This window comes from Protopterus annectens, chromosome 3.part0 (genome assembly GCF_019279795.1).
Source record: "Protopterus annectens isolate FY-2018-M chromosome 3.part0, PAN1.0, whole genome shotgun sequence".
NCBI lineage: Eukaryota > Metazoa > Chordata > Ceratodontiformes > Protopteridae > Protopterus > Protopterus annectens.
This window is the reverse complement of record NC_056731.1, coordinates 1,166,765,570-1,166,778,831: the sequence shown is the minus strand read 5'-3', so window position 1 is coordinate 1,166,778,831 and position 13,262 is coordinate 1,166,765,570. Positions and strand designations below refer to the sequence as shown.

The window sequence follows — 13,262 nt, the reverse complement described above, 5'->3', positions numbered from 1 at the left end:
ACACAATTCATGGGTATCCTGGGGAGGGATTGTGTAGTCACAGTCAGCACTCTTCCTGAAGCCTGTTTGCAATTGGTTGAGTCAGAGAGTAAACCAGTACAATTGTTTAACATACTATAAATCTAACTGTAGACTAGATGTAGGAACACACTGTGAAGAAATACAGAGCTGACAAACCATGACTAGACCCAAATCACCTAGTCAGAAGTAAGGTAAAGAAAGCACAGCCTTTTTTTATGTATATGTTTTGTATGTTTACTTTACATATGGGAATGAGAAAAGTGTCCAATGAATGCTAAAGACACACATACCTACTTAGCTGCAAGCATAGGAGTATGTCTTTATGCTCTAGTTCACTGTTCACATATACATAACTGTGTGTTATCATACTAAAAGGGAATAAATTAAAACCAGTATGCACATTATCTGTTTGAGACACTTGTCTAAGGTGTATCACATAAGGCAGACACTATCCCACAGAAAAATATCCAGTGGAACCCTTGTATATTCTCTGGCAAACTACCAATGATCTACAGATTATGGACAAGGTTAGTGCACTAGTTCAGTGACAGAATACATTACAATGTGCTGAAACACAGACAAATTTAGTCATGACACAAATTAAAAGTGGTATGCATTTTAGAATAACTATGAACAAAACAGAAAATGTGAAATGTGTTATTACCTTCCTTAGTTCATTGAATTCTCCTGCAATAGAAACATAATTTCCACCATCAAATCTAATCACCTAGGAAGGAAAATATGGATAAACATTAATGTTGCATGTGTTTAAAACTAAAACTAATAGCTTCCACAAAAAATATGTAGAATACAAAAGCAGTGTTAATCTTCAACAATATACTGGTGCAGTGATTTCAAGCTATATGTAGCAACAGCATGCATCCCTTTGATCAACACTTACTTTTATTATAATTCGTATTGCATCAACTGTGACATTTAAAATGTACAAACAGCAATACATCAGGCTACATAAATCAGTTTCCAGTACAAGACTTTTCCCCTTCAAACAAGCAGCAGCAACCTCATACATATAACAGTAACATGCCTGTTACAGCCAGAAAGGGGTGGTTAAGAAAGGTGTATTGCTTCATCTAACCCATGTCCATATTTGATAGTAGACAGATACAATAATTAATAATATTCTAATCAAAAGTTTTGCCAAGGGAAGACTATAGCACCTGATACAATCTGACTGGATCATTAAGCCTCACATCTTAAAACTAGGTGATTACTGAAATGTAGTTGTTTTCTATGCTTTAATACTAGAAAATCTGAAAAAAAGCAGGTTAACAGACTTAAGGAAGGGATCTAAAAGTTTTTTTAATAAGCAGCTAATTTTGCTCACTTATCATTAATGGCAGGCAAATTTGTAGATACTGATATTAATTCAGTCAAAATATTAATGTACCTTTTCAACCAGGTAATTTAGAAAACACAAAGAAAAAATAAAGCAACTAAAAAGAATTAAGTTATAAACACTAAAATGACCATCAATACAATCACTGCCAAGTAGGTTTACATTTTCTGGCCTAAAGAATACTGTGTCTAAAACAAGTGCTGAAATGCTTTATGTTACAAGTGTATCTTAAGGGACCTCCAAAACCACTACAGGGTATTGCACATGGGGTATTAGTGCAATTCATCTGAGAGATGACTAAAGTCTACACAATCACCAGCATGTTATCTGCTGAAACAAGATGCCTAATTTAAACAACAGTCATTGGGTGATGACACCAAGGGTTGATAATAGCTGACACTGTCCTGAAACATTGGCCATTCATCAGAGGCTAAGTATCGTTTACACAAGCTCTTATATATATATATCCTTTGTAGATGATGCAACGCTTCAAGACAGGAGTAGTAAAGGCCATATCAATCATTTTGGTCAGAATGAATATGAGACTATTACAGCTCGTTTATGAAAGGATAGCTTCCACAAAGTCAATAGATTCAGAGAAGGCCAAGGACACATTTGGGATAGAGACTAATTATCATCATCATTGCATTGCAGTGATACTGCAGCCCCTCTCTGCATTACTACCAAGTGGTAGCATAAACAACAAAGGACCTAATGGAGAGACTTACAGAACACTGCACGATCTGGAGGACAGGCAAGAGAAGAATTAACACCAAACACAACCCTCTGCATGTGCCTAGAGGTAGGAGATGAACCAATCAAGGACCATGCTGGATACCCCAGAGAAGGTCTCCAACTGCTCTAGTAGGAACTTCATTTTTTTATTTATTTGGATTTTGTCAGTCAAGTTACTCTCATTAGGCCAATGGCCTGTCTTCAGGGAGACCAAAGGTGGCATTTAAACTGTCTGAGGTAATCTGGCTAGACCACAACAGGGAAATTTCCCTACTATTTTCAATACACGCTACGAATCTTTAAAATCAGCTGAGTTTCCACCCTTTCAGACAAATGGGACCTCAGTTTAACATCATGTTTAAAAGATAGTGCCTTTAAAGTGCAGTACCCCACTACACTGCACTATCGTGTCACTACTTGATAGGAAATATCAAGCCAACAATTAAAAAAAAAAAAAAACAGCAGAACTGCAGCCCAGCTAAGGGTCAAGCGTGGCTCTTACAGCAAACTTTCTTGCTGAGCCACTGCAAAGAAGTGCATTAAATATGATACATATGTTCATATATATGTCTATGGCATGAGATTAGTTCATATATATGTCTATGGCATGAGATTAGTTCATATATGTGTCTATGGCATGAGATTATTACCAACATTTTCTTCTACAGTGTGAATCCAGTCCACCTGTAAATTTTATCGGTTTCAGAGGCCAGCTCCCAGGTTGTAAACACAGTAGTCAAAGTCCCCCTTCCCCTCTAAGAATACAGGAATCTGGGGAAAGAAGGATTCAAAAAGTTAAATTTCTGAGAACATTTTGTGGATTCATTTCAAAATATCAGGAGGTACTTCCCTACATGATGTAAACAGTGTCCTTAGATTCTGCCTCTAAGATTCTTCTACCTATTCAGGGGAACTTAAGTTTAGTGCTGCTTATGGTTCTGCTTGTACTGTTAATAGCACAACAGGTAGTGTACTTGCTTTTGATGCAGAAGGCTGTGGGTTCTTCTCCCACAGTAGGTAGATGCATAGCTGATACTGTACTGTGTTGTAAAGGGGGGTGGATGCTGTAGCCTGTTTTGGTGAAGATATCTAGTAGCAACTATGAACCTGTTATCAGTTTGCCATCCATTCCCTATTGCAATATTACTAGCGTATCATTGTTTTTAATGCAACATAGGCAATTTATTCCTCAAGCGCAACAGGCACATTATTTGTAGGTGAAACCATGAAATATAAAGTTGTTTGCTAGCAGCAGCCTCTTCATTAGTTACAGATTTCTCTAATGTGGAATTATGTAGATGGCTTTTACTAGTTCAGAGATTGTGCATATTTACCGATACTGGTGGACTGTAGATGTTTGAGTAGACTTTTATGATGGAAGGTGTATCAAAGAGCATGTGTATGTTTCATGTGCAAGGGGCCTATGATTTGAAAACAGCCCAAAGTTAATCTTTATCTGCCACTGGCAAAATAAATTTTCTTTGAATGTGGGTTTCAATGCTGTCTCAATGAATGTGAGTTTCAAGGGCAGAGAAGTTTTAATGCTAAGTCTAGTTTCATTGTGAGACTGCATTGCTTTGTTTAACAGATATTTATTGGTGTTTGTGCTGTAAAATTCAAAATAAAACTTTTCTGGCAAATCATTTAGGAATGAAGTCACTAAATGACCGACGTTAAGTTTCAGATGTCATAATCTTCAGAAAAATGCATGCTAAAGCAAGACCTGATATTCTATTAACTAACTGTCTTAAGTTTATACAAGGTCAAATTTGAGTACTGTTTGTATGTTCCCCCAATATATTTGGCCTTGTCCAGATTTCCTGCATTAAGAGGTTGAGAGGTATGTGCAAATAAATCGCTTTATAGAATTAGTAATATCCAAACCTCTCAACTGTCCCCAATTTTGGCTCAAAATGTTGCTCTCCCCCTAATAATCTCTCTGCAAATTAGCAATTTTGGAAGAAAACGTGGAGGGTTTACTTTTTATAAATAACTGTAATGATCAGAGTTATACATTACTTTTATTTCAGAAATGCATGTAGATTCTCTAATTTTGTTAGCTGCTCTAAGTTAACTGTGCTCATATTAAAATGGTGTCCCTTCTTTGACAGGTTCCCAGCTGTATTGTCTAGCAATTTTATATTTTTGCATCAGATTTTTGGTCCGTTTTTCATAAAATTGCAGTTTTCTGGCAAATTAGTGGCAAATTGTTAAAGACTGAAGTTAGAAAATAATGGCAGACATTTGAGTTTCAGATTTCATACCTTTCAGAAAATTTGTACTAATGCAAGACCTACTACTATTCTATTATCTTTTCTAAGTTTATAAGAGCAATATTTAAAAAAATGTCCTTATTTTTGGGCCTTTGCCTCAGTTTTATTTATGAGTTTGTTGCTCTAAGAGGTTGAGAGGTGTGTGTGTGTGTGTGTGTGTGTGTGTGTGTGTGTGTGTGTGTGTGTGTGTGTGTGTGTGTGTGTGTGTGTGCGTGTGTATATGTTAGGAAGGTAGCATACCTCTCAACTGTCCAAATTTTGCAGAATGTCCAGATTTTTGCCCCATATTTTTTGTCTGTTCCTCATAAATTTTGTGATTTTCTAGAAAATCATTGAAGGCTGAAGTTGCTAAATAATGACAGACATTTGAGTTTCAGACTTCATGTCCTTTAGAAAAATTCATACTAGCACAAATCCTGTTATTCTAGCAACTTTCTCATACTAGCACAAATCCTGTTCTAGCAAATTTCTAAGTTCACGAGAGCATTATTTAATATCTGTCCCTGTTTATTTTAGGCTTTGTCCATATTTCTTGCACTAAGAGGTAGGTACTGTAGGGGTGTGTGTGTGTGAATGAAACATCTTAGTTAGGGGTAGCAGGTGGTTAGTAATTTACTCAAGCTCAAAACCTGTACCTTAGTTACAGAAAACAAAAGCCTAAATTCTCTACCCCAACTACCATGCTGCATTTTTCAAAGAACTGACATTTCAGGTTAATTTTCAATTCAAGGAACCAAGTTTGAGTGAATTTATATTATATTACTGAAGAGGCATTACAGCGAATGCCTCTTCATCGACACTAAAAGAGCGAACCGTGAATTACGAGAATGGCCATAGCTTGGCTGGGGAGGGGGGTAGCAGTTTGAGAGCTGTGAGTACAAATTTGAAAATCCTAGCTACACCCCTGGTCATCAGTAGTATAAAGTAAGGCAGCCGACGCCATTACATCAATTTTTCTTGCCTTAACCTGTCAGGTGTCCCCAAGTAGGAGGCCAGGTTCTGGTGGAAGAACCCCACCAGTGGAAAATAAATACCAATATGTCCCTTGTAAGGAAAGGAGAACAGCAAGGAAGAGTGGTAATAAAAGGAGAAAAAGAAGAAAGGGGGATGGAGGGGAGGGAAACCAGGACTGCAACAGTGAATACACTCGAACATCTACATTTATGGTAAATGTACACAACTGTACTATGTTCTTCATGTTTCACTGTTGCAGTCATCATATTTGGGTTGAGTCCCAAAGCTGAAGAAAAGGGCAGAGTCAGTCAAGTAAACTAGGGGCTGGCTTGGATGCCCTGCAAGACTGCAGAGGCAAACCCTACCCTGGATTTGGAGAAGAGAGGCAGGTGGTAATGCTTGGTAAAAGTGTGAACAGATGTCCAGTGGCAACCTCCAGGATGTTCCTGGTGGGGACTCCTCTGAGGAAAACTGCAAAGGTTGAGGCTGCTCTGGTGGAATGTGTCCAGACCCCCTTGCGGGGTGGGTTTTTATGCTGTTTGTAGCAGAAATGGATACAGTGTGCTATCCATTTGGAAATGGTTTGTTTGGAGATGGCTTTGCCTTCTGCCCCTGTAGCAAAGCTAACCAGCAACTGATCAGACTTTCTGAAGGATTTAGTCCTGTCTAGATAGAATATGAGCTGTCTGTGCAGATCTAGAGAGTGAAGAATCCTTTCCCCCTTGTTCTGGGGATTAGGAAAAAAAGGTGGGCAAATGAATGGATTGGTTGAGAGCCACACTGGACACCACCTTGAGCATGAAGGATGGGTTATTTCTGAGGGATACCCTGTCTGCATGGAAGATGAAGGGTTCCACAGCCACAAGTACTTGCAGCTCAGAGACTCTTCTGGCTGAAGTGATGGCCAGAAGGAATGCTGTCTTCCAGGAGAGAAATTTTAGATCTGCAGAAGCAGTTGGCTCAAAAGGAGGAATGGTTCGCTTTTCCAATACAAGGTTAAGGTTCCAAGCTGGTGTTGGTGCCCTTCTGGGTGGCCTCAAGTTGCTAGACCCTCTTAGGAACTGTTTGAGCAAAGGGTGTGAGAAAAGGGGCTGCTCAGTGGGAAAATGAGCAGAAATAGCTGAGGCATGAATTTTTATACAGGAGAAAGAGAGGCCACTGTGTAGTAGGTCAGCTAAGTAATCCAGGATGAGAGGGAGAGAGGGATGTGCCATATTAGCTCCCTTAGCCTGGATCCAGGTGCAGAATCTTTTCCATTTATCAGCATAAGACTTTCTGGTGCTAGGACACCTGGCCTCATGGATAACATCCAGAACCGGTTTACTGAGGTTGGCAGATTGGTTTGGGGTTAGGGAATAAGCACAGCTACCAAACTATGAGTGTCTGCAATTGGGGATGCATGAATTCCCCTTCTCTCTGGGTCAGGAGGTTTGGGATCTGAGGAAGATGCCATGGAGGTAGCATGGACATGCTGCGCAGCAAGAGGTACCAGTGCTACTGGAGCCAGTCTGGAGCTATAAGAATGGTCCTTGGTTTTTCCTCCCTTATTTTGAGCAGTACCTTGGGTATGAGAGGTAGGGGAGGAAAGGCATAGACTGATAGACTGACCCAGGGGAAGGACAGGGCATCCACTTTCCAAGCCATGCAGTGATGCTTCCTGGTGCAGAATTTGCAGAGCTGATGGCTGGTGTGGCAGGCAAACAGGTCAACCTACATGTTCCCCATTTCTGAGTTATGAGTGTGAAGGTACTTCTGTTGAGTTGCCACTCATGTGGGTCCAGAAGATTTCTGCTTAAATGGTCTGCCAGAGAGTTGAGAGAGCCTGGTAGGAATTGTGCTAACAGGTGTAGTTGCATAGCAGAGGCTGTGTGCCAAAGGGTCATGGCCAGCCTGCATAGAGGGTAGGAGTGAGTCCCTCCCTGCTTGTTGATGTACCACATTACAGTGGTGGTGTCTGTTTTGATCAGGAGAACCCCTGGAGAGAGACGGGGCTTGAAAGCTATCAAGGCGTGCTGCACAGCCATCATCTCTTTTTGACTGATATGCAGAGGGATTTGCTGTGGGCTCCACTGGCCCTGTATGCACCCGCTGGCCAGGTGTGCACCCCAAGCGTAGTCTGATGCATCTGTGGCGAGGGTCTGGGCAGTGGGATGTGGGAAGAAAGGCATTCTCTTGTTGAGGGAGCATGCTGTTGCCCACCAAAGAAAATCTTTTCTGAGGCACGGAATTATAGGTAGAAGAGTTTCCAGGTCTTGAGAGTGCTGACACCAAAGGCTCTGGCATATGGAATGAGTAGTATGCAAGATGCCATGAACCCCGAGCTTGCAGGATCTTCCTAGCAGATAGCTGGGGCCTGGTGGCTAGTTGAGAGAAGTAGGCTGTCAGGAAAATTTGTTTCTGTGGAATAAGATATGCCATCTGGGATACGGTGTCCTGACCTGCTCCCAGGAAGATTGTTCTTTGGGTGGGCACCTGTTTGGATTTATTTTCATTGATCATGTACCCTAGGGAGGTTTGTAGGGTCTTTACAAAGGCCAGGTGGTTGAGCAGCTTTTCCTGGCTGTCTGCCAATAAGGCAGTCATCTAGGTATGGGTAAATCTGAAAATGTCTTTGTCTGCAAAAGGCAATGGACGAAGCCAGACATTTTGTGAAAACTCTGGAAGCAGTAGATAAGCTAAAGGGAAGCACAGAGAACTGAAAGTGTTGAGATCCTGCCCTGAAGCGGAGATATTTCCTGCATGATTCCCTGACAGGAATGTGGAGGTAAGCCTCTTTTAGATCCAGGGTGGCTAGTCAAGCATCCTTGGAGAGCATGGGTAGCAGCTGTTGGAGGGGAATTTTGGGATCACCAGGAAGGTGTTTAGAATGGATAGATCGAGGATGGGGTGCCAGGTGCCCTGTTTTTTGGGCCCCAGGAAAAAGTCTGGAGTAGAAACCTTGGCCTATCTGCTCTGCAGGAACATGCTCTACTGCCCTCATAAACAGCAGGGAAAGGATTTGCTTTTGAGCCTCTGCCCACTGATTTGGTGGTAGATCTGGGTACCCTTTCCGGGTTGGAAGGGTGTGGAAGGAAAATTTGTATCTCTGAGACACAATGTTCAGAACCCAGTGGTCCTTGGTAATGGTGGCCCAGGTGCTTGAGTGAAAGGAGAGTTTTCCTCCTAGGGGTAAGTGACAGTGGGCAGAGGGAGGAGGTGAGTCATTGTGAGTTCTTACCATAAGGAGGTGGCTTAGAACTCCCTGGTTTAGAAGTGGAGGTAGTCCACTGCTTAGATCGCTGCATTCCCTGGGGCTGCTGTCTGGGGCTTCTGCTTCCACTTCTTTTTTTAAGACCTCTTCTGCCTTTGTGCCAAATAAGTTATTTGTGCAAGGGGGCATCCAACAATTTAGATTCGACATGGTCTGGCAGGGGCTGTTCCTTAAGCCATGCATGCCTTCTAATGACAGATCCAGTGACTGCTGCCCTGCAAGAAGCTTCTAAGGCGTCAAAACCACAGTGCAAGGTGTGTTTAGTTACTTGACTTGCAGAATGCATTAAGTCTTGTAAATCTTTAGATTCTGCCCAAGCAGGAAAGGAAGACATTTTTTTAAGGAGTTCCAAGGCATGTTGCTGAAATGTCAGCATATAGAACTGATAGTTTAGTGCCTTGATAGCAAGAGTAGCTGAGGTGTATACTTTTTTACCCCATCTGTGCTATGCTCTGGAATCCCTGTCTGAAGGGGTGGGATTATTAGCAGAGGTTGCTTTAATCCCTTTTGGCCCTTGAGAAATGACCTCAGGGTCAGCTGTAGGATTTTTAAAAAGATATCTGCATGTGTCAGGGACTCTATAGTGCCTGTCTGGTTTTCTGGGAGCAGGAGGAAGGGTGTCAGAAGTTAAGCTGGATTTGAGGAAAACATCCTCCACAACATCCAGGACTGGGGGGAATGGCCAAGAGTCTGTGTTGTGGAAGATCTAGGAATTCCCCGAGTCTCTTTTTAGATCGAGGGTAGTCCTGACTCTCCCACTGGAAATGCTCCCTTAAAGTATGCAGAGTTTCCCCAAAGGAAAAATCCTCTGGGGGAGAGGCTGAAGGAATGGAATCCTCTGCATCAGAATCCTCATACGTGGGGAGGAGTTGCATGTCTTGCATCAGATTCATCTGACTCTTGTTCAGACAAAACTACAGGGGACAGATCTCTTTTCCTTTTGGAGGGGGGTAGCTTGGCTTCCCCTGATCAGCATGATACGATCTTCCCCCATTTTAAGCATTTGAAACTGAGGCAAGGTAGCAGGCACCAGAGAGTGGGTCGTCGGTTTCTTGAGTATGGTTCGTACCCTGGGCCTAAGAAACTCGGTAGTTTTAGAAAGAATGGTAGTCGCGAAAGAAGACGTCAGTTTAAGTCAAGATTCGGTAGTGCGAAGGACTTCCTCGGAAGCCGGTGCCTGCTCAGCGGCTTCGGACTCATCCAAGGTAGAGACAACCGCAGGATCCTTAGTCGAAGAAGAGTTTTGCAGCATACTGGACTCCGAAACGGTCTCAGTAGTGGCCTGCGAATTAAGAGAAGTGGGCATCATGGGCTGCGAAAGCGCCTCACTATCAGAGAACTAACGACTAGCTTAACGGAAAAGTCATCGGTAGGTTTGGACCTGTGCGGTCTGTCTCTGTCTTTATCTTTACATTTTTTCGGAAGATCTGCTGTTGGATGGCTTACCGAAGCCATATCAGAATTCGAGGACTGTAAGCGAAAATACCTGGCTACAATAAGGGCCCGACGACGGATAGTTCTGGCATTGAACAAAGCACAGAAGCAAGAATGAGGGATGCCATGGTCTGGGCCTAAACAAGTGACGCAGTAAGAGTGGAAGTCTCGGTGTGTTATTTGCTTTCCACAGGCGAGACAATTATTAACTTTTTCTGACATTGGTTAGTGCAAGAAAAAAGGATCCCCAACAGGGTACTTAGCTTTAGAAGACTTCAACTTCAATTCGGTAGATGAAAACTCAGGTAGCGGCCGACCGGCGCTCATGCAAACTGCTTTTGCTTTGGGCTCCACGGCAAGAAAGACTGATGTGATGGCATTGGCTGCCTTACTTTATACTACTGATGACTTGACGTCAGTTCTCAAGCGACAGCAACCGACGCAGAAATACTAAGTCTCTGGTATTCAGGCCAGCCGAGGGCTACCCTGGCAGGGATAACCCAATTGTGATGACTTTAACAGTGAAACACGAAGAACATCTTTTGTTCTGGCTAAATGGCTCACTCACTCAGAGCGGCAGAGGATTCACAAGTGAAAAGTGTTAAGAGTCGATCCCAGTTTTTTCTTCTGTAGCACGTCAAACTTACAGTTCAAACCTGTTTGCAACATTGTATTACACCCCTACAGTCACACAACTATCACTACAGGGTTGTACTTTGTTTTTGTGGAATTATTCTAAACAAGTTTAGAATCACAAATGCATATGATAAGATGAAGTTATACGATTTGTTTCTATTTTTGACATGTGATGTGCTTTGGAATTGTGTTTTTGGAACTGTTCATGGAATACAGTACAAATCTGTTGTATTGTGAATATGAATATCACATTATAGCATTCTGCTTTTAATGAAATTCATTACAAACTTGGTGCACCTTTTGTGGCATTCATGATCTAGTAACTGGGATATGCAAATAAAAATTACATTGGAAGGTGATGTAATGATGTTCTTAGTCCTCTCTGATAAATATTAGACCAGAAATGTTGAAGGAGGAAGAAACTCTAGCCTCTATACACAAAACGTGCAAGAAAAAGTTACAGTAAAAATCACAAAACCTAGAAATTAATGACGAAATTCTGATGTTTTGCAATACATCTTAAAATACAGAATGGACAGCTCAGTCACTGCTTATCCATTAACAGTTCACTACGCTGTTCAGAGTAATGACACCTCTACCACCCTTTTCTGCATTACAGTTGGGTAAAAAGGTCAAGAAAGTCAACTCAACCCTATATGTTACTAGGGTGTCCACTCAGAAAGTAGGGCAAGGGTGGTGATGCAGGAAATGAAGCTGTACTTAACCTTACCTTCTGTGTTGCAGGTGAAGGTTCCTACAATATATTTGAATGAGAATAATGAATGTGCATTGTGCCAAATGAATTACCTTATCTTGCTATGTTTAAGAGCACTACATGAAAACCTGAGATGTTAATACTAAGCTGATGAACCATCTGTGGACACCCATGGGGCTGGGCCAGCCCGGCACCTACACCCAACCTCCCCACTGGGTTGGTTCCTGTTGCACTGGCTCCAGAAAGAAAGACTAGGGACTCCTCTACAACTGATAATTGGATGGATCTTGGATTCACGCTTCTGGATACATTCCATCTTCTGCTTTGCCTACCAAATGCTATCCCTAAGACACCACGGATACTGGCTCATACATCAGTTGTGCCCGCCCCTGCAGCATTAATGACCTACAGCACCTGTTCTGCAAGACTCTAAGGATTGTTGAGCACCTCCTCCACCTAGCAGAAATAGGTCATAATGCCTAAGTAATTCCCACCAAGAGGCTGCTTCCTATGTGTTGAAATTTTCCAGACTCTTGTCTGCCTTCTTGCTGTCTGGGCACTCACTCTTGGACCAACATTAAGTAAAGGTTACCAGTGTACATAAATCAACTTTAGTTTCCTTTGAAAAGACAGCCTGCTTACATACACACCACAAGACATCTACATGTCACACCTTCTTTCTGTGCTGCCATTACTGAAAATGTAAAAGTGTACTTGTAATCCCAACAAATGGCCCTCAGGATAGTAGGCAAATTTATTTCCTATACAGTTTCTATGGCAATAGCTTGGACATCCATGGTACTAAGGGCAAAAGTCTGGATGCAAGTCATATATCCAAATGTATCTGGATAGGAAATGTTGACACATTCTTGGCAAGTAGAATGCACCACCGATTTGACAACATTAATAAACCTGGCAAGCCTGAAAACAGTTCTGTTAGTCCCCTGTAATGTCAGCATAGCTGTCATGAAAAATATACACCTTTGGGGCAAAATGCGGATAGCTATCAGACACAATAACTTTCCAGACTTAGAAGTCTGTGTGTCAGACTGTACCACTTTGCCCGTTATGTTGTCAGCTGACAACCATTTGCAACTTATGTTGCTAATCAACAACCAAAATGAAGAGTGTCTGTGTTTACATACCATGTCACAAGTTAGGTCCATATGGCACTTTTGTTTCTGAATGTCTTTCATGTGCATTTGTGCACCACAGTATTTTTAGAGAACCACATAATGAGGCTTGTGCAACTGTCTAACATCACAATGTACAAGCATGGGAATACTGCATGGCTGCATGCTACACAACTGAGTTGCAAAGGTCACTTCTCATGACTCGAACAAACAGACAAAGATCTTTTTATTCATTCTGCACAGAGATTACAAGAGGCGGCTACGTGGGGTTTATATTACACCGATTGTGAGGACTGAAGCCTGGTATGATCATGGCTAGATATTATTTCATGACCAAGGGCATCTTACGTTCTGGAGAACAATGTAAGCACTATCACGATGACGTGTAGAAAAAGCAGTCTGTTACTGCGAATGAGAAGCAGAGATGTAACCTAAACATCCCAGCACCCTCACGCAATATATTTTAAGTATTTATTTCAATGCATTTCCTTATACTGACTGAGTATAAAATCCATATGTAACAAATAGTAATGTGCAACCCTTACGTTACAGCACAAGAAATATGTCACCTCAGAAGCTGGGCTGTCTAACAGGCCTAATTATCAGCAAGACATGGTGGCTATGATCTGCACATGCATTACAGCATAATGTAGTTTACGTTGCATAATACTGCAATGTCAGCTACCTCTGTCTATCCACTCTACAGTTTATCCAGGACAACTTGCTGTTGTCCTAACAGCTTTGCCACAGCCAG

General features: G+C 41.9%; 1 protein-coding gene across 2 annotated transcripts in view; it reads right to left on the bottom strand.

Annotated features, from left to right (window-relative positions):
* Positions 1-13,262, bottom strand: part of DECR1 (2,4-dienoyl-CoA reductase 1) — a 698,559-nt gene that overhangs the window by 70,706 nt on the left and 614,591 nt on the right. For both annotated transcript variants that reach the window (XM_044065390.1, XM_044065391.1), the window contains exon 9: positions 686-748. In XM_044065390.1, coding sequence (XP_043921325.1) covers positions 686-748 — 63 coding nt within the window. The remainder of the gene's footprint in view (positions 1-685; positions 749-13,262) is intronic.